At 36.0% G+C, this 22,305-nt stretch overlaps 1 protein-coding gene across 4 annotated transcripts in view; it reads right to left on the reverse strand.

Moving 5' to 3' along the window:
* LOC123875351 (nephrin-like) overlaps positions 1-22,305 on the reverse strand; it is a 122,590-nt gene that overhangs the window by 41,008 nt on the left and 59,277 nt on the right. For all 4 annotated transcript variants that reach the window (XM_045921130.1, XM_045921128.1, XM_045921132.1 and 1 more), the window contains exons 5-9: positions 5,543-5,751; positions 4,600-4,713; positions 3,815-4,000; positions 2,754-2,902; positions 1,192-1,336 (exon numbers count right to left, since the gene is read on the reverse strand). In XM_045921130.1, coding sequence (XP_045777086.1) covers positions 1,192-1,336; positions 2,754-2,902; positions 3,815-4,000; positions 4,600-4,713; positions 5,543-5,751 — 803 coding nt within the window. The remainder of the gene's footprint in view (positions 1-1,191; positions 1,337-2,753; positions 2,903-3,814; positions 4,001-4,599; positions 4,714-5,542; positions 5,752-22,305) is intronic.

Raw genomic sequence — 22,305 nt, forward strand, 5'->3', positions numbered from 1 at the left:
ACCTACTCGACATAGCTGGGGGTTCGGCAATAACTTTTGCGTTATTAGCAGGGCTCTCTCAGTCACTCGTTTCATACAATCGTAGTTCCAATTTCATTTGAATATTAAGCAACCAAAGTCCATGAAATTTTGCAGACATATTCTAGAAACTAACATCTGTGTCTGTGATGTTTTAGATTTTTATAAAAATATGTAGTTTTAAAATTACAGGGGCTCAAAGATTTGTATGTAAATTTTTAAGACCGCGTAACTTTGAAACCGAATATTTTAACAGAAATCTGGAAAACCACAGACATAGATATTAGTTTCTAGAATATGTCTGCAAAATTTCATGGACTTTGGTTGCTTAATATTCAAATGAAATTGGAACTACGTTTGTATGAAGCGAGTGACGGAGAGACCCCTCTTAAATGTTATCAACTGTTACGGCACTTGTTCATTAATACTTGTAATAGGAACAGGAAATTGTGGTTCTATTAAGGGAGCTCTAAAATTAATGTGGTTTCGGGTAATAGCCTCATCTGGTGACAGAAAGGCTGGCTCATTTTTTGCACAAAGGATCAGCCTGGCTGTCCAGCGTGGAAATGCAGCCAGTATCCTTGGCACTATTCCACGCGGGCATGATTTGAACAATATTCATATAAGGCTAGCTTTAAGTTTCATTTTCAATTAATTTTCCTGTTTTGTGTACCTTTTCAATAAATAAATAAATAAATAAATAAATAAATAAATAAATAAATAAATAAATAAATAAATAAATAAATAAATAAATAAAAAGTTACATACCGAATAGAACCAGCACAGCAAAAACTTAGCGTTATTATTTTACTACCTTACCAAAATCCAATGCCAATAACCATTTGCCTTATCTTGTAGTTATAGTGATCTAGTATTTTTCAAACCCGCATTGTATAGCGTGCAAGACTTGGGTCAATGCCCCACCTACGACGCAGCATTGGAGTCAATGCTGCGTCGTAGTGCGAGTGACCTATTTACGGAACGTTCGTTGACTTCTAGCATCAGTCAGATGTTTTATTTGAAATATATTGTGAACTTTTAAAAAGTATTTGCAGGTTTTTTTTAAATTTTTTTTTCGTTGTTTTTCAGGGTATCTTATGAGTAATCATCAGTACTATCACCTGTCTTCGTTCTTGCTAGTGTTTTGGTTACACCCTGTATTAAAGTACTCACATAGAACTTCCAAAGTCAGGGAATCTTCCAGGGTATACGCGGGAAACCAGGGGTTGGAGACGCGGCAGACCAGCTGGCGACCACTGTCTTCTCTTCGGACTCGCCACGTCATGATACTCTTTGTGACCTCACCATCTACTTCCACCTATCAAAAGATATAATATAATTATGATTTATGGGCCATTGTAAAAGTATCTCAAAACTTCTTAACTGATGGTAAACATTATAGTCTAACTATCGTCAGACTTGGGCGCGTTTGGAACCCTCCTAGTTTTAGTTTTTAACCCCCGACCCAAAAAGAGGGGTGTTATAAGTTTGACGTGTGTATCTGTGTATCTGTGGCATCGTAGCTCCTAAACTAATGAACCGATTTTAATTTAGTTTGTTTTTGTTTGAAAGGTGGCTTGATCGAGAGTGTTTTTAGCTATAATCTAAGAAAATGGGTTCAGCCGTTTGAAAGTTATCAGCTCTTTTCTAGTTACTTGTAACCTTCACTTGTTGGGGGTGTTATAAATTTTTAATTTACACCTGTAAGTCACGTAATTAATTGATTATCACCACTACATTATATCGTACAAAAACAATTCCGACCATCAAAAGGAGTACAATTGTACCTACTTTGAATTAATGATTTTGATTTTGGCTTTGACTTTAATGTACGCAGTCTGTAGGGTTTCGCACCCGAAGAGTGCCAACTGCCAACGGGACTCCATTACTAAGCTTTCGCCGTCCGTCTCTGTCCGTCTATCAGCGGGCTGTACCTCATGAACTGTAATAGGTAGAGAGTTGAAATTTTCACAGAGTGTGTATTTCTATTGCCGCTATATCAATAAATAATAAACTCTAAGATGGCGAATTTCAAAATGGCTGCCATGCAAATTAAAAAGTGTAGTGTTATATCTTTTAAAATGTTACGGAACCCTTCGTGTGTAAACCCAACTCGCACTTGATATGACCGATTTTTGTATATTTATAAAGATTTTGAAAAGCCATGATGGCCCAATGGTTATGATGGCCGCCTCCTACTCGAGAGGTAGAGGATTCGATCCCGGGCACGCACCTTTAACTTTTTGGAGTTATTTGCGTTTCAACCATTTAAATATCACTTGCTTTAACGGTGAAGGAAAACATCGTGAAAAACCTGCATGCCTGAGATCTTCATAAGGTGTGGAAGGTTTGCCAATCCGCACTTGACAGCGTGGCAGACTATGGTCAAACTTTTCTTATTCTGACACTATCACCCGTACTCAGTAGTAAGCCATTGATGGGTTGATCACGATAGATTTTAACAAGTGTAAATTAAAAATTTATAACACCCTCGACAAGTGAAGGTTACAGTAACTAGAAAAGAGCTGATAACTTTCAAACGGCTGAACCGATTTTCTTGGATTATAGCTAAGAACACTCTCGATCAAGCCACCTTTCAAAAAAAAAACTAAATTGAAATCGGTTCATTAGTTTAGGAGCTACGATGCCACAGACAGATACACAGATACACACGTCAAACTTATAACACCCCTCTTTTTGGGTCAGGGGTTAAAAAGTAGTGACACCTGTTATACCTGAGTCAAAGCAGAATCCATTCGCTGTGAATTGATGAACCAGTCTATATTGGGGGCTGGCTTGGAACCCCGTGTGGTGCAAACGAACGACCGCTCATGGCCCGACCGAGTGGGACCTCCACCCGTCACTCGAATAAATTGAGGTTTCACTGTAACATTCAATAAATAAATAAATAAAAATGACACAAGTGTAAATTAAAAATTTATAGCACCCCCGACAAGTGAAGGTTACAGTAACTAGAAAAGAGCTGATAACTTTCAAACGGCTGAACCGATTTTCTTGGATTATAGCTAAGAACACTCTCGATCAAGCCACCTTTCAAACAAAAAAAAACTAAATTAAAATCGGTTCATTAGTTTAGAAGCTACGATGCCACAGACAGATACACAGATACACACGTCAAACTTATAACGCCCCTCTTTTTGGGTCGGGGCTTAAAAATATTTTTGATTCAATTTAACTTTTATGAGTACTTTTGAATCGTCAAATGTTTACCACTGGTTCGGAGTGCCTTTCCTACCGAGAAGAACCAGCAAGAAATTCGGCGGCTGCTCTCTTCAAAGGTTTAATATACAATATTATGCCATGTATAAAAGTAATTGAAGACAGGGGTCAAGTGCATCTGACAAATGGGTTGAATTGGGAATTGTAATACGAGGCAGAGAGTGAGAGAGAGGGAGGGAGAGAGATATTTCACTAACAGTAAAAATATGTCCGATTGACCCGACTAAAACCCTTTGGGTTAGAAATTGGAATTTTGATTATTATATTATAAGTTATATATATTATAAATTCTATCTTCTATTTTCTATCTGTAAGAGCGTAAGTATATCTGACAGACGGGATGAATTTGGAATCATAATGAGAGAGAGAGAGAGAGAGAGATGGGGGAGAGAGGGGGTGGGAGAGGTAGAAATTTATATCACTAATTAAGTATTGCACTTTAAAATGTAGGTTTCAAATTACCTTTACTAATACCCCTTAGGTTAGAAACTGGCATTATTAGAAGCGCCCGGAATCTAAGAACGATGTGGTCCGAAGGATCCCGTTCAGTACTTACAATACAACTTAAGAGTGACGTCTCTAATCTGCGGCTGCAGTAGTGGCGGCTCCACCTTGCATTGGAGCTTCGTCCCCGACATCTCGCGCGAGAGAGCGGGCAAGTGTATCTGACAGACGGAGCCCGCTTTGGTTATCGCTAGACGTTCCTTGCCACGGTACCAAGACACGTCCGGTGCTGGTTTACCTGGGGAATTAAATGAAATTAGTTTATGATAAATGATAAAACCAGCACTAACAAATTCTAAATCTTGACAAATTAAAGTATTATTGTAGGTATTTGTTATGCGACAGGAGTGATAAGTCCACTACATAATATCAACAAATGTAAATTAAAAATTTATAGCACCCCCGACAAGTGAAGTTACAGTAACTAGAAAAGAGCTGATAACTTTCAAACGGCTCAACCGATTTTCTTGGATTATAGCTAAGAACACTCTCGATCAAGCCACCTTTCAAACGAAAAAACTAAATTAAAATCGGTTCATTAGTTTAGAAGCTACGATGCTACAGACAGATACACACGTCAAACTTATAACACCCCTCTTTTTGGGTCGGGGGTTAATAAATTAAAGCCTCTCGCTGCTCTGAGTTTGTGTCTATTTGGGCTAATCCCAAAAACTACTGTAGGTACAGATATTCATACAGTTTTCACCAATAGAAAGAGGAAGTGTCTAAAAAGGTTTATTCATAGTCATATTTAGATTATTATAATTTATAAACATTTGTATGAATGGTGAACCGATGCAGGTTACAATCATTCAGAACATTTCAGGATACACTTACCCCCCGAAGCTTGGCATGATAATAGTAGATCTTGCCCTTCTCTGAATGGTCCAGCTATTGAGCCCAGGATCTCTCGACCTTCAGAATCGTATATTCGAGGTGAATCTGGTGGAACTGCAAACAGAAATAAACCGTATGAGTAGTTAGTTACTGAGCATTAATTTTATGATACGAATTTTTTGTTTACTTGATGATATCCGTAACTACGTCCGTGTGGATTTACGTTTCTAAAATCTAGTGCGGACCCTTTAATTTCCCGGGATAAAATGTAACCTGTTTCCCCATCCAGGTCTTTACTGCATCCAAACAAAAAACATATAACTCATACTTTCATAAGTTTGACTGGCTGATAAATTTTCGCCTCTAAAGAACTATTTGGATACAAGAAACCACAAGCTTACTTCGCTATAATCCGCTGAAACGGACAAATCTGTATGGTGCAACATGCAGAGTGCAATATGGTGCATATTGCACCCTCCCACTGCTAAACATGCGGGAAAACCCAGCCACTAAGCAAGCAATACGCACCACTACCACGTAACACCACACAGATCCCCCAAAGCACACTTGGGAAACAAACACAACGTCATCATCCTTGGGACAGGAAACCATGAAATGTTGGGAGCCTCCTCATCCCACCAGCCCCCCTTTTTTTATCCTTTATTTGCCAGCCCCCTTACAGGGCGCCTTACGTGTGAGTCCACATGCCTTTTGAAAAAGGACCCCGTAAGATGACCGACGGCAAAGCCGCGCCGCTAAGCGATTTAGCGTTCCAGTACGATGCCGTGTAGAAACCAAAGGAGTATGGGTTTAATGCAAACTGCCATACCTTTTCCAGATTAGTCCGCTTTCACCTTAGACTGTATCATCACTTACTCCCCAGTGAGATGTAGTCAAGGGCTAACTTGTATCTGAATAAAAAAAATTATAAATCTTAACTCACCAATCACAGTAAGGTTGACCCTATAATTCCTGGTGGGAGAGTTGATATAGTCGATCCTGCACCTGTAGATGCCCTCATCGTACCGCGCCACCTTGTCCACAGCGAGGTGAGCTGATGATGGATCAGACTCGTTCAGCACGAAGTGTGTCCTGGTGCCGAACTCGCCGGCTATCGCCCAGTGTACTGGCGGGCCGTTTCTGAAGTCGACACTGTGGACAAATAAAAATTGTTCAGTTCAGATTCTCAGGTTTCAGGAACAAATGGCCTGGTTCTGACGAGGATATCATCAATAAGCTAATAAAGCAACGTTGACCACAGTTGGTAACACGTTTTTTAGGGTGAGAATAAAAAGTATTATTTTACTTTTGAAAAAAAAAACTCGAAAGAGTTAATATAGTAGTATAAATATTGCTATTTCTGTAGTATTTATAACGCATATGCTACAGAAATAGCAATATTTATAATTGTAGAACTGTTTGAACTTATTATAATTCTATCTATTTTTTTTTTCGATATTGGTATTTTTATAGGTACTAAAGATAAAGTGAATATCTTAACAGGGCTCTCTCCGTCACTCGTTTCATACAATCGTAGTTCCAATTTCATTTGAATATTAAGCAACCAAAGTCCATGAAATTTTGCAGACATATTCTAGAAACTAATATCTATGTCTGTGGTGTTTTAGATTTTTCTAAAAATATGTAGTTTTAAAATTACAGGGGCTCAAAGATTTGTATGAAATTTTTTAAGACCGCATAACTTTGAAACTGAATATTTTAACAGAAATCGGGAAAACCACAGATATAGATATTAGTTTCTAAAATATGTCTGCAAAATTTCATAAACTTTGGTTGCTTAATATTCAAATGAAATTGGAACTACGATTGTATGAAACGAGTGACGGAGAGAGCCCTGTTAAAGACGGTACATTAATAAAATGCACTGAAATATTTTCCAGTAAAGCTAAAAAAGATAAATAAAAGATACAAAGCACGCTCAAGTGGATACAATTCATAACATTACAAGTACCGGTGCCAAATCGAGCTCACATCCAGACACGCTATCTCAGAACTGTTTAAACAACGCCTAGGAAATGTGAAGAAACCTGCATGACTGAGAGTTCCCCATAATGTTCTCAAAGGGTCGAAAAATCTGCCAATCCACGCTTGGCCAGCACGGTGGACTATGGCCTAAACCTTTCTCATTCTGAAATGAGATCCGTCCACAGTAGTGCCCCAGCGATGGGGTGATCTCGACGATAGTGGTGAATTTGTGAAGTCGTGGGAATACACTATACTAAGCAAACTTTTTGAACATGAAAATTGTGCTACAATCTTTTCCAGTAAAGCTAAAAAAGATAAATAAAAGATACAAAGCACGCTCAAGTGGATACAATTCATAACATCACAAGTACCGGTGCCAAATCGAGCTCACATGCAGATGCGCTATCTCTAAACTGTTTAAACAACTCCTAGGAAATGTGAAGAAATCTGCATGACTTAGAGTTCCCCATAATGTTCTCAAAGGGTCGAAAAATCTGCCAATCCACGCTTGGCCAGCACGGTGGTCTATGGCCTAAACCTTTCTCATTCTGAAAGGAGATCCGTTCACAGTAGTGCCCCAGCGATGGGGTGATCTCGAGGATAGTGGTGAATTTGTGAAGTCGTGGGAATAAACTATACTAAGCGAACTTTTTAAACATGAAATTTTAGCTACAATATTTTCCAGTAAAGCTAAAAAAGATAAATAAAAGATACAAAGCACGCTCAAGTGGATACAATTCATAACATCACAAGTACCGGTGCCAAATCGAGCTCACATCCAGATGCGCTGACTCAGAACTGTTTAAACAACTCCTTGGAAAGGAAGCAATGGAGAAAGCCTTCCGTTTGGACGAACTCCAGTTGGTTCCGTATCTAAAGAGATATTGTTTAGATCCGACTTGGAATCAATAACCGTATTTACTTACTGCCTGTATGCAATCCAGGCGAGTATTGTGTTCGCTTTAAAAGTAAATGTTGTTTGCTTTCTTGCTTGAAGGAAAATATTAACAACAGTGAGGGAATTTGCATACATACGAGTTCTCTAGAGTTCTTAAAGATTTTTCATGTAAACCTTTCTTATTCTCAAATCCGAAAAGGAGACCCATACTGATTAGTGACCCTGTGCTGATTATGATGATTATCATGACATAGCGAAAAGCCTTAAGAGGGGTCTCTCCTTCACTCGCTCCATACAAACGTAGTTCATCTCTCATTGAAATACTAACCAATCATACTCAATGAAATTTTGTAGAAACATTCCGGGAACTTATATCTATGCCTGTGGTTTTCCAGATTTCCGCTAAAATATTCGGTTTCAAAGTTACGCGGTCTTAAAAATTCACATACAAATCTTTGAGCCCCTGTAATTTTAAAACTACATATTTTTAGAAAAATCAAAAACACCACAGGCACAGATATTAGTTTCTAGAATATGTCTGCAAAATTTCATGGACTTTGGTTGCTTAATATTCAAATGAAATTGGGACTACGATTGTATAGAGTAAGTGAACGGAGAGACCCTTTTAATTTAGTGTGAAATAGATTTGGATGACTTCCAATAAAAATAACACTAAATACATAATATATTAGCATTCTTTACAAGGTTTTGTGTGTATTATAGTAAACGTGGGTATTAAGAAATGGCCACGTTATTGTACCTACCGTTACCAGATAATAATTTATTAATTACGTAGAAACGTAATTAATAAATTATCGTATTACTACCAGGTGAAATAAAATAGCAATGTTAATTTTAAGTTTCTTTAGTAACTACTAACAGGCGCTACAAATTTTTTACCTCATTCTATAAGTTCTTACTTGAAGATTGTAATTTTTATATTTTTGTTGTTATATGTATTCAACGGAAGGTAGTTAGTAAAAGTATTACATTACTAATATTATAAAGGCGAAAATTGGTGTGTGTGTGTGTGTGTATGTTACACTTTCACGTAAAAATTACTCGACGTATTTGGCTGAAATTTGGAATAGAGATAGATTATACCCTGGATTAAACATAGGCTACTTTTTATGCCGGAAAATCAAAGAGCATGATAACTCTTTGATTAAAAAAAAATCTATACCCACGCGAATGAAATCACGAGTATCAGCTAGTAATAATGGGAGATTGAAAGAATAACACTTAATATTATAAAGGAGAAAGTTTGTATGTGTGTGTGTGTGTATGTGTGTGTGTGTGTGTGTATGTTTGTTACTCCTAAAACTACTGGACGGATTGGGCTGAAATTTAGAATGGAGATAGATTATACCCTCGATTAGCACATAGGCTACTTTTTATTCCGGAAAATCAAAGAGTTCTCACGTGAATTTTAAAAAACCTACATCCACGCGAACGAAGTCGCGGGTATCAGCTAGTAGAAGCATAAATCTTATCACCCAGTCAAGTTCCGACAGTGGTCATATCTCACGCTGCAACAAGAGCTAACAAAGCTTAGATCTCCAGAATCCAGATATCAGGTGGTCGTTAGGAGGGACTGCCCTGGCAACTAACTCGCCACTAACTGGCAGCAAGCCAAAAAAGGGTGGGTTCAGACCAGAGACAACTTAACCTACCTACAACGACTCAGTGCGACAAGTTTTTGTTGATGGGTTGATGGCGAGTGTATAACGATTTTCAGTGCGTTAAGGATACACGATGATGACTTACGCAAGCTGCCTTGGTACCAAATTTCATACAAATCGGTTGAGCGGATGGGTCTTTAAGAATCTCTTGGGAACTCTTTGTTTTTCCAGGATAAAATGTGGCCTATGTCCGTCCCCGGCATATAAGCTAACTCTGTACCAAATTTCGTCAGAATCGGTTAAACTATTGGGCCGAGAAAAGGTAGAAGACAGACAGACAAACAGACGGACAGACAAACAGACAGACAGACACACTTTCGCATTTATAATATTAGTATGGATATTGGATACCATTAAACACAACGTACATTATAACAGCAGTGTTAGTCTAGAGGTTTAGGCATCAGCCTGCCATTCAGAGGTTCAGGATCCAATCATCAACCAATCATCAAAATATCGTGAAGAGACCTGTATGCCTAAGAGTTTCCATAATCTGGCTATGTGCATCTAGCCAGCGGGTAAACTAAGGCCAAAATCCCTCTCATTCTGATAGAAAACCTGTGCTCGGTAGTGGACTGGCATAGAGTTGAGATTACGGTAAAATTACGATTATCTGCGATCTCATTTCACCTTAAATTGCCTCAAATCAAGGTGATAGTACTAGGAGATATTGCTGTTTTACGCCCTGATCGATTTCTATAGGTATCGTTTGCAACATTATGTCTCACTCATGATGACAGACGATTATTCTAACTTATCTCATTGATTAAGAGAAGATGGGATATTATACAACATATCCTTAGTCTTGCCGTTATCAATTATCTTGACTTACCTCACGTAGAATTGGTTCGTGATATGTCTCGTTTTGCATGTAAAAACAAAACTTTTAGTCATGTAACATATAAGTAGTGCGGTCTGAACCTAAGACTCTGCTAATATTTCAGCGTTTCCAATTTATTGAGGCTTTTGTTCCAGACAATGCAATTTAGATTTTTGAGTTCTGTTCCTCTGAATATTATCTGAGATAAATGAATACGTTAGTACTTCATTTGGAATTTAAGACCCATTTGTAGAAGTGGATAACCGACTTATTAAATAACCTTTTATATTTATAATGAGTAGCATCTTTTCGTTAACTACACGTTCGCGCATCATTCATCCGATTGAGTTGAAACTTTGTACACTTTTTGTCGGCACTTATGTGAATGTTTCTGCTATAGAGCCATCAACGCACAACAGGTGGAACTTGTCGTGGACTTTGTCCGCTTGGACTAAGTATGAAAAAATTCAAACCCCTATTTTAGGCCCTTAGGGGTTGAATTATGTTAGTTTTTGGAATATTAAATACTAGCCGATGTTCGCGACTTCGCCCGCGTGGATTAGCGTTTTTCGAAACCCCGTGGGAACTCTTTGATTTTCCGGGATAAAAAGTAGCCTATGTGCTAATCCAGGATATTATCTATCTTCATTCCCAGCCAAATCCGTCCAGTAGTTTTTGCGTGAAGGAGTAACAAACATACACACACACACACACACACACACAACACACGCACACACATACAAACTTTCGCCTTTATAATATTAGTGTGATACTTACTCTCAGAATTATAACAAAATTCACCACTCATAAGCTATAAACTTATGAAAATCAAGACCATTTTTAATAAAGTTAGTCTAAAGTGCACCGTTTTTCACTGCATGCAATTTAACCGTCCAGACTTATTTCGTAAGTTAAGGATTCATGTATGCATTGCTGAGCGCTGGGATTCTTTCGCTATACGCCAAGCTTGCCTGGATGCTAGCCAATGCTGTGTTATGACTCCAATCAATCTTACAGAAAAAGAACCTGTGAGGACCAGACCTTCGTTAATTTATAAAAGTTGAAAGTTTCTCCCCATTATATTCGCCATTTCCCCCAATATAGGGAAAAACGATTAGCAACTAGAAAATTGATTTTTTTTTTAATTTGTACCAGAAACAATAAAGAGAACAAGTGTAAATTAAAAATTTATAACGCCCCCGGCAAGTGTAATAAATTGAGGTTTCACTGCAACATTCAATAAATAAATAAATAAATAAAAATAACACGAGTGTAAATTAAAAATTTATAACACCCCCGACAAGTGAAGGTTACAGTAACTAGAAAAGATCTGATAACTTTGAAACGGTTGAACAGATTTTTTTGGATTATAGCTAAAAACACTCTCGATCAAGCCACCTTTTGAACAAAAAAAATTAAATTAAAATCGGTTCATTAGTTTAGGAGCTACGATGCCACAGACAGATACACAGATACACACGTCAAACTTATAACACCCCTCTTTTGGGTCGGGGGTTAAAAAGAAAGAAAACGTGGACGGGGAATCACTTATCTCTATAAGAGATCTTGGCAGTGCAAGTGGATTATACATTGCCAGACAGTATCTTGGCAACTCTCTGCCAGACACCCAAGATATACTTATTAAAGTTTAAGGGTATCTGACAGGGGATTGCCATTTGCCACGATACTGTCTGGCAATGCGTGACATGATTCCTAATACTATTTCGAAGAAAAAATAACAAATAGGCTTTATACTTTGACGGAAGTTTTTATATCTGTTATCTGCTAAAGCCACCATGATCCTAATCATAGTCGCTGATCTTTCCACCCTGTGTTGCACAGAAGTTTTTAGCGTTCATAAAATAACAATGGTCTGGTCCTCACTGGCTCTTAGTCCATTACAGACTGAGTTACGGACTGTCTAAAGCAAAAGTTGTATTCGTAAGCTAAACTGTATTAAAATGCAATTTAAATTCTCTAGGTGTAGCATTGTGAAATAAAAGAGCTCGCCAAAACTTTGGACTAAGTGATAAACTGAAATAAATGATATGGGAATAGGGATAACTACTAATATTATACGTGCGTAAATGTGTTTGTTTTATAGGGTTTGTCCTTCAATCACACCGTGACAGAGTAAGAGATTAATGTGATTTCTTTTGCTTGAAAACCTCATTTGACGACCTCCCTGGTGCAATAGTAAGCGCTATGGTCTTATTAGTGGGAGGTCCCGAGTTCGATTCCCAGCAGGGTTTGAAATTTTATAATTTGTAAATCAATGGTCTGGTCTGGTGAGAGGCTTCGGCCTTGGCTAGTTACCACCTTACCGGCACAGCCGTGCCGCCGAACGATTTAGCGTTCCGGTATGATGCCCTGTAGAAACCAAAGGGGAATGGGTTTATAAAAACTGCCAAACCTCTTCCAAGTTAGCTCGCTTCCATCTTAAACTGCGCCATCACTTATCACCAGGTGAGATTTCAGTCCAGGGCTAACTTGTATCCGAATAAAAAAATCAAAAAAGAATTTTCGAAATTAACGTTCTAAAGAGTGACACAGGCTATGTTGTTTGCCGCCAAATTAAAAAATTTCACGAAACTATAAATCCATGCAGAAAATATGTAATAACTTTATCGCAGATAGGTATCACATAAAAAGTTTAATATTTTTGTGCATTATCCTAGGTTTTATTACATTTAAGCTATTGAATAATCTAAAAGTGGATTAAAAGTAGGGTAAGTTATTAAATAACGGGTATTTTTTTCTTAACAAATAGTCTAGATTAAGCCATTAAAACGAAAATAAAATTAATGTATAAATTATCATTTTCAAAATTCGTTTTAATAATTCTCGAAATTTTTAAAAATAACATAAATAGAATTTGTGCTACTCTTAAACTGGAAAATTACCATACCAACATAAAAATTTAATATTCCTCTTCTCATATTCTCTCGCAAAATATGACTCATATAAAACTTATGGTCCATGAACTACAAAAGGTATAGTAATATTTTTAATAAAATTGTTTTAAATTGCATTGGTTTATAACTGCATGGAATGAAGCTGTCTTGACTTAATATATTTAGCTATTGAAATAAAAATTCTAGAAATTCAAAGATTTCTTTTGCCGTGACATTATTTTTATAATCGGTTTTCATCTTTATAATATCTCTCTGGCATTTATTGATTTAAGTTTGATGTTACATAGATAAAACATCTTGTAATGAAACTTATTCATTATATTTGTTATGATTGTTGTCCGTCATAAATCATCCATCGTCTCACTTATTGAAAGTTCAATAATAATAATTAGCACTGGTCTTTAAATCAAATTTTATGAAAAACTCTGTTGCAAGTAGGTTTATTCGTGATGTTTTACTTTACGCTTAAATCGCCTAAAAGTGCACATACCATCTCCGAATGATTTATTTATGCCATAGTATAATATTATTGAAAATTTAGTAAGGATCAGTTTAATGCCATGCTTGGGTATTCATATTAAAATCATGTAACCAAAATGATCTTGAAACTACCAATTTCAGTTTCATGACACAGTTCATAATAGTTTTCATAAAACTTGTTTACTGCTTAAATTTATTATCATATATTCATAGTATGGCAATATAAAATTCATATAGCTCATAACAGTTTAAGCGTATGAAAATATTCTCTAAAAATATTTCATGAAACCCTCATAAAGTAAATCGTGCATTCCCTTTATTCAATATGCTGGGAAAAGTTTGCACGTTAGAAATATGCACCGAGTTAGATAAATCCTCCCTTTGTAAAATCACAAATTAGCTAGCAGTACCTTAGTAAAACTAAGGCCCTAAAATGTAGAATACCAATTGCTATAGTTGGACATTAATAAAAGAATATTTTATTCATGGACAAACATTTTTTTTGTGTAATTTTATAAGTATTGGTGCTTTGGAAGACCAGATCTTCTTTCTAGAAAAGGATTGATTCTCTATTCAGTGCATATCTTAATCTTAAAAAAAAGACATTTTAAAGAGAAAACTTTTATGTTCCATCAGTCGTGATTCTACAAAAAACATGAACTCTTTTATAGCTAGCTAGCTTTCTACGTCCAAGTAATTTTAAAGAAGAACTTCTATTTCCTGAGCGAGTTTATTGCGGCTCCTTTACGACTGTCCTGCTGTATTATTACCTATAGTCTAAGAGTTAATAAGTTTTTTCTAACTTTTTATGCCTGATTAGCAGACTAAACTTTCTATTTAAATAATAAGACAGTCATATTAAAATTACAAGACAAAAGTGAGGACAATAATTGCACTACTAAAACAATCCTTACATTTTTTTAAACATAGGTAGAATATTTGTTACGCCTGTCACAATAAAATAGCAACGTCCATAGTTTGTTGAAAGCTCTATTAAAATAATAATAAATTAAAAAAAAAAGTTTAGTCTTCAATCTTAATAAATATTTATTTTATTGATTACATCAATACTTCTATATTACTATTATTTGGTTTTACGTTTCTACGGCCTCGGCCTTCAGTTTAATAGATTTTATAAAATTTACTATTTAGAAATACCTTAACTCCAGAGACGTACATACATAAGATACTTTTTTATCCTGAAAAGAAAATCAGTATTCATACACAATTTGGACACCCACTCAGACACAGACACACAAAACACGTGGACAAAGTTACAAATGCAAAGTATTATAAATGCGCAGGATATCTGCCTGATTATCTGATACCTTTTTACTGTCCCTCCGTTTAACTAATTTTAACGAAACTATCACAGAAAGCTTGAAACTTGTAGATAGACATACACGACTTTTTATCCCGGTAATTCAAAGAGATCACAAGAATTTTAAAATACCTAAATCATAGAATAATATGACAGTTTTATTAAAATTATAAGACAAAACTGAGGAATAATTTCACTATTAAAACCAGCCGCACGTCTTTTTAAACGTATTTAAACTAATGTTTATCACTGCCTATCTCAATAAAATAGCAACGTTCATAGCTTGTTGAATGCGCTATTAAAATAATAGGTGCTTTAATAAATTTCACTACGATGTGGTGTAAAGCGTTTCATGACAAAATATTCTACCATATAAAATAACATAGTTACCCATTTTATAAAGTTAAACTTTGACCCGTTTAAAACACTGAACTGGACCGTTAACTCTCAGTGTATTAGTGGGTGTTTAATTTATATGTACTTAATCTATTTTATTATCAGTTAGAATAAACAGTTAATAAAAGTAATTAAATATAGTAGTGAGAGCCCAGTGGTTACGACGTCAGCCTCTTATTAGTGGAGTCTGAGGTTCTATAAGAAAAAACCTGCCAAGTGCGAGACAGTCCCGCGATCCGAGGGTTCTGTACTCGGGTATTTTTCCGACACTTTGCACGATAAATCGCAAACTATTATGCATAAAAATAAATAAAATCTGTTTTAGAATGTACAGGTTAATCCCTTTCATATTATGATACCCCACTTGGTATAGTTATCATAATTTGAAAATTAAAAAACTATTGTTCACAAACACATTTTTTTTTTGTGATGTAACCACGAATTCATGGTTTTCGGATATTTTATTTTACCTGTGGTATAAGACCTGTCAAATTTCATGATTCTGGGTTAACGGGAAGTACCTACCCTATTAGTTTTCTTGACCGAAAGCCATACAGACAGGCAACAAAGTGATCCTATAAGGGTTCCTTTTTTCCATTTGAGGTACTGAACCGTAAAAAAGTTTTCACTTCAAAAATCCATTTGGAATCATGATTAGTGCAAATAAGTAAATAGTGGATTTGTAATTGGAACTGACCAGTCATCCGATGCGACAAATAAAAGCTTTTAATTAGTTACAAATTATTGAAAATAATTAGTAAATATTTATTAATATAATAATTATTATATATATATAATAAAATAATTATTTAATTAGTTACAAATACAAAAGATTGTTTAAAAATCTTAAATTTAGCGAGTGGGCTACTGTTGGCATTTATAAAAGTAGGAATAAGCTGTTTGACTTGTATGCAGAAAAGCAATATAATTTTACTCCAGCCTTTGTTCAATATGTAAGAAATTATTCAAAATTATTTAGAAATGTTTGCATACAAGCTAAGTCAATTCACATAAAACGAAAAATTATTAATTCAGATAATAAAATAAAAGCAGCTTGGGAAATCATCACAGATGAAACTGGGAAACATAAAATGGAAAATAATAATAAATTGGAACTTAAAATTAACAATCACATTACTGACTCTGACATAGAAATTGCAAAGACATTTGAGGACTTTTTCCGAAACATCCCAGTTACCACTACTAGTTCCCTTAACTCGTCGCCAACAGAAGCCTATAATCTTCTTAGGGGCAATGTTTCTGAGTGCAGTGTACTATTTAAGTTTGAACAAATTACCCCACATGATATTATTAAGGTATTCAAATCTTTACAGTACAAAAAAACAGGAGACTTATGGGGGATATCAGTAAAAGTAATCAGCAATATTATTGATATTGTTGCTCCATATCTTGCTCTAATTTTTAATAAGTCCGTAGAGTCAGGATCCTTTCCAGATCTTATGAAATACAGTAAATTGATTCCTCTTTTCAAATCGGGCAGTAAAAGTGACCCAAATAATTACAGGCCAATTTCGATTCTGCCGACTTTTAGCAAGATATTTGAAAAAATTATGCTCAACCAACTGCTCCTGCACTTTAACTTGAATAAATTACTTCACTCGGAGCAGTATGGTTTTACTAAAGGACGATCAACAATCGATGCGGGCGCAATGCTTTTAAAGCATATATTCGATGCGTGGGAGAACTCACAGAATGCCGTTGGAATTTTCTGTGATTTGTCTAAAGCATTCGACTGCGTTGAGCACGAGACTCTCTTAGCTAAATTGAGCTATTATGGAGTCAAAGACACTGCGCTTAGTCTTATTGCGTCTTATCTCAGTGATCGTATACAAACAGTATGTGTAAATGATGTGAAGTCATCCGGATCAGCCTCATTAATGGGTGTTCCTCAAGGCTCTATCCTAGGTCCCTTCATGTTCTTGGTATATATAAACGATCTACCATATTTTGTCCAAAATACTTGCGATATTGTACTATTTGCTGATGATACGTCTTTGATTTTTAAATTAGATAGAAATGAGAATAATTATGACGATGTAAATAGAGCCATATCGCAGGTCACTCACTGGTTTACTGTTAACAATTTGCTTTTAAATGCAAAGAAAACCAAGTGTGTCGAATTCGCACTGCCCAATACCAAGACGACAAATAACATAAAATTAATGATAAATAATGATATGTTGAAAGTAGAGGAGACCACCGTGTTCCTGGGGATAACTTTAGATGCAAAGCTTCAATGGAACGCCCATATATCAACACTTGCTGGCAAACTCAGCTCTGCTGCTTACGCTGTTAGAAAGATTCGACAGATAACTGACGTGGAAACTGCAAAAATTGTATATTTTGCCTATTTTCACAGTATTATGTCTTACGGAATCTTGCTATGGGGTAAAGCGGCAGATATTGGAAAAATTTTCGTTTTACAAAAAAGGGCAATACGCGCAATTTATAATTTAAAACCGCGCGATTCACTACGAGAGAAATTTAAGGAAATAGGTATTCTTACAGTAGCTTCTCAATACATTTACAATAATATAATTTTTGTACGACAAAACATCCTCAGCTACAAAAAAATCGGTGATTTCCATGACAGGCCAACTAGAAATCGTAATAAGCTCGCAACTCCTACGCTCCGCCTCAGAAAAGTGGGAAAGTCATTTGTGGGAATGAGTGTAATATTTTATAATAAAATTCCACAGTCAATATTAGACTTGCCTTTACCAAAGTTTAAAAAATCCATTAAAAGTATGCTCCTGGCAAAAGCATATTACACAATCGAAGATTATGTAAATGATAAAAAAGCATGGATTTGACTCGCTCCAGCAATGCGCGGGTCTGCAATTGCTTGTATAGTATAAAATATTATTGTAAATTGCACAATTGAAAAGAGCAACCGCCGAGTTTCTTGCTGGTTCTTCTCGGTAGGAACGGCATTCCGAACCAGTGGTAAATTATTTGACGATTCAAAAGCACTTGTAAAAGTTTATTTGAATAAAAATCTATTCTATTCTATTCTACAAACAAGCTATCTCGTTATAATGTCATACATAGCTGGGCCAGTGTTAAATTTCATTTATAATTACATTGTTTACCATGCATCAGCAAATTCACTGATTCTAAATTATGGATTGCAAATAATTTGGACGCAACTATGCAAATTTGGTCTGTCAAAATGTTTGCCCAGTGTGCGAATTTTGCGTAATTATAAAGCAAGGGTTTCGTTTAGCATGCTTAACAGGGCTCTCTCCGTCACTCGTTTCATACAATCGTAGTTCCAATTTCATTTGAATATTAAGCGAACAAAGTCCATGAAATTTTGCACACATATTCTAGAAACTAATATCTGTGTCTGTGGTGTTTTAGATTTTTCTAAAAATATGTAGTTTTAAAATTACAGGGGCTCAAAGATTTGTATGAAAATTTTTAAGACCGCGTAACTTTGAAACCGAATATTTTAACAGAAATCTGGAAAACCACAGACACAGATATTAGTTTCTAGAATATGTCTGCAAAATTTCATGGACTTTGGTCGCTTAATATTCAAATGAAATTGGAACTACGATTGTATGAAACGAGTGACGGAGAGAGCCCTCTTAAATAATTTTATTAATACGTACTGTTTGCGATTTTGGTACGTTACGATATGGAGTGCAATAATAATAACCCTTAGGGCAAAGCCTCGTTCAAGAAGACGAGAGGCGGTGCGCCTCTTTCTTAACAAAGTCTAGATTTAGAAGATAAACAATGGAATAGAGATTATAAGAATTAAAAAAAATAGCTATCTAAAGTTTAGATACTTACCTAATATTCTAGACCCACGAAGGATCAATGTACGATAATTAAATAGAAATACCAGTACAAAAAGAAATTACACTGCAAAATATATTATCTAAATGTTACCTATATAATTAAGAAAAAGCTGACTGACTGACTGGCTAATCTATCAATGCACAGCTCAAACTATTGGATCGAGCTGTAATGCATATATAGACTACTAGCGACCCGCCCCGGCTTCGCACGGGTGGACATTTATTTTTTAAGCTCTCTGAAAAAAAAAATTGTTTTGTAGAAAAGTGGTTATAATGGCTAAAATATAAATGTTTGGTTTATACTATCGCGGACTTTTTTGTAGGCATTATTGAGTTCTACAACTTTTCTATAGAAGTCAACCATACATCTCTAACCATTTAGGCAGCGTTCGCGAGAATCGTTAACGTACGGCAGTTTTTTCGACGCCTTACTCCACAATTTTCACTACCACGAAAAATCCTATCTATTTTCCGGGATAAAATATAGCCTATACGGATTCGGAAGAATCCCTCTAAGTAATGGTAAAAGAAATTTTGAAATCGGTCCAGTAGTTTTTGAGCCTATTCAATACAAACATACAAAAATACAAAAATACAAAGGTTTCCTCTTTATAATATTAGTATAGATTAATAAGCTAGTTTATTATAAAATCATAGAAATAAATAAACAATATTACTCTGAAATAGTCTGAAATAAAATAAAATAATGTTTAGTTGGAGTCAAGAAAAAAAGCAGTATTTCATGTATAATATACCACAAGTTATCTTGGCTGGGACCCAGCTAAACTTGGCGCTTAATACGAGATTTTCAAAGTTCACCGATGCTTACATGAATTCTAAACTTACAAGTAACAACTTCTGGCGGCTAAATTACATGCAGTGACGAATAGGCATAGACTTAAGTATATCATATTATGCGAATAGGAAGCTCTAACCAATTTAGGCTCTTCAGGGGTTTATTTATAGTAGCGTTCCAAAACGTCACATAATATAATATATATGAGTGACAGAGACAACCCTCTACGAAGCCGAAATCTTTTCTAAAGGTCTATGTACAATATTCCCTGCTGGCTACTGGAATCATCGGGATGACCCCTTCGGCCACCTACGAAACTAATGAGTACTACGTAACCAGTTTCGTGCAAAAATATTTTGTCTTACTATAAAACCCGTTACGTACTAATACATTTTATCCTTTGTATCACAATTGATTCGGAGATACAGTGAAACTCTAGGGACCTAGAATTATTTATCACTTATAGAGGGTCTTTCATTTACACAGTTTCCCAAATAGGCAGGTTAACATGACAGTTGTCTTTGTTAGACAGAGTCCCACTATGAGAGGTCGAAATATGTATTTATCATAATAAAGAGAAATTAAAATTTTCTCCATAATGTTCTCAAAGGTGTGTGAAATCTGATACTTTGCAATTGACTAGTGTCGTAGATTATGACTAAAGTCCAAACCCTTCTCATTCTGAGAGGAGACTCGTGCTCAGCTCATGGATAGATCATGAAGATGATAGCTAGGAAACGAGCTGGGGGAAACACCTGATGGAAAGTCATCGCCGCTGCCCATGAACATTTGTAGCATCACAGGAACCGCCAATACTAGTGCTTTTCAGAAATTCGTACAGCCGCCATTTGAATAATCCACATTGAAATCTTTGATAGGAGGCTTCGGCCGGGGCTAGTTACCACTTACCACCCTTCTGGCAAAGCCGTACCGCAAAGCGATAAAGCGTTCCGCTACGATGCCGTGTAGAAACCAAAGGAGTATGAGTTTAACAAAAACTGCCATACCCCTTCCAGGTTAGCCCGCTTCCATCTTAAACTGCATCATCACTTACCACCAGGTGAGATTGCAGTCAGGGGATAACCTTTGAGTATCTGAATAAATAAAACATTCACATGATATTCATAATTTCATAAGGCGAATGTCTAAATAACAAGGTCCAGAACAAAAGGCCCAATAAATTGGCAACGCTGAAACATTGCCGACTTGGCCCACGTCCAGCGGGTGGCGGGTTCGGTGCCAGCCCGGTTCTTAACGATCACCTGATACAGAGCTCTAACTTCTAAGCTTTGTTAGCTGTTGCGTCTTGATAAACGATCTAGATGGGATAAAAGTGCGGTAAGAGATATCTGTAGGCCCGCGACTTCATTTTTATTATCTATTTACCTACTTATATAACAAGTGTCAATTAAAAATTTATAACACCCCCAACAAGTGAAGGTTACAATAACTAGAAAAGAGCTGATAACTTTCAAACGCCTGAACCGATTATCTTGGATTATAGGCACTATATTTGGATTAAGAACACTCTCGATCAAGCCACCTTTCAAACAAAAAAAAACTAAATTGAAATCGGTTCATTAGTTTAGGAGCTACGATGCCACAGACAGATACACAGATACACAACACAGATACACACGTCAAACTTATAACACCCCCCCTTTTTGGCGGAAGTTAAAAATAAAAGTTGACAGACTGATCTATCAACGCACAGCTCAAACTACTAGACATATCGGGTTAAAATTTGGCATGCAAATAGCTATTATGACGTAGACCTCCGCTAAGAAATCATTTTTGAAAAAGTGATAATTTATTTTATAAGAGGGTAGAATAAAGGGGTTGAAAATTTGTAGTTCACGCGGACAAAGTCGCAGGCATAAGGTAGTATTATAGAAAAAGGAATAGATGTATGAATGACTGACTGACTGATCTATCAATTTTTAAATTCCCAAACTGTCCCTATTAGAAATCGAACCTGTGACCTCCCACAGCACTGACGACTGCACCAGGGAGCTTAAATATAATAGGAAAGTAAAATAACTGAGACAAATTGCAATTAAGCGCACGCAAGCTGCAAAAGCTCTGTCGAAATTTAATTTGGTATCTCGAAGGCTGTAGAATGATGCAGTAATTAATATTTTATGGGATGGTAGCAAAATTTAGTTCACGGTTCAAAGGAAAATGCTTGCCTTATAAATAGGGTCTTGGACTGTAGTAATACAAGTGTAAATTAAAAAATAACACCCCCGACAAGTGAAGGTTACAGTAACTAGAAAAGAACTGATAACTTCCAAACGGCTGAACCGATTTTCTTGGATTATAGCTAAGAACACTCGATCAAGCCGCCTTTCAAACGAAAAAAAACTAAATTAAAATCGGTTCATTAGTTTAGGAGCTACGATGCCACAGATAGATACACAGATACACACGTCAAACTTATAACACCCCTCTTTTTGGGTCGGGGGTTAAAAATGATATGATGTTTTCTATAGCGGTAGTTTATGGGGCTATAGAAAATGTGTTTAATAAAAACTGCTATACCCCGTCCAAGTTAGCCCTCTTCCACCTTTGACTGCATTATC

Source organism: Maniola jurtina, chromosome 19 (assembly GCF_905333055.1).
Source record: "Maniola jurtina chromosome 19, ilManJurt1.1, whole genome shotgun sequence".
NCBI classification, from domain to species: Eukaryota; Metazoa; Arthropoda; class Insecta; order Lepidoptera; family Nymphalidae; genus Maniola; species Maniola jurtina.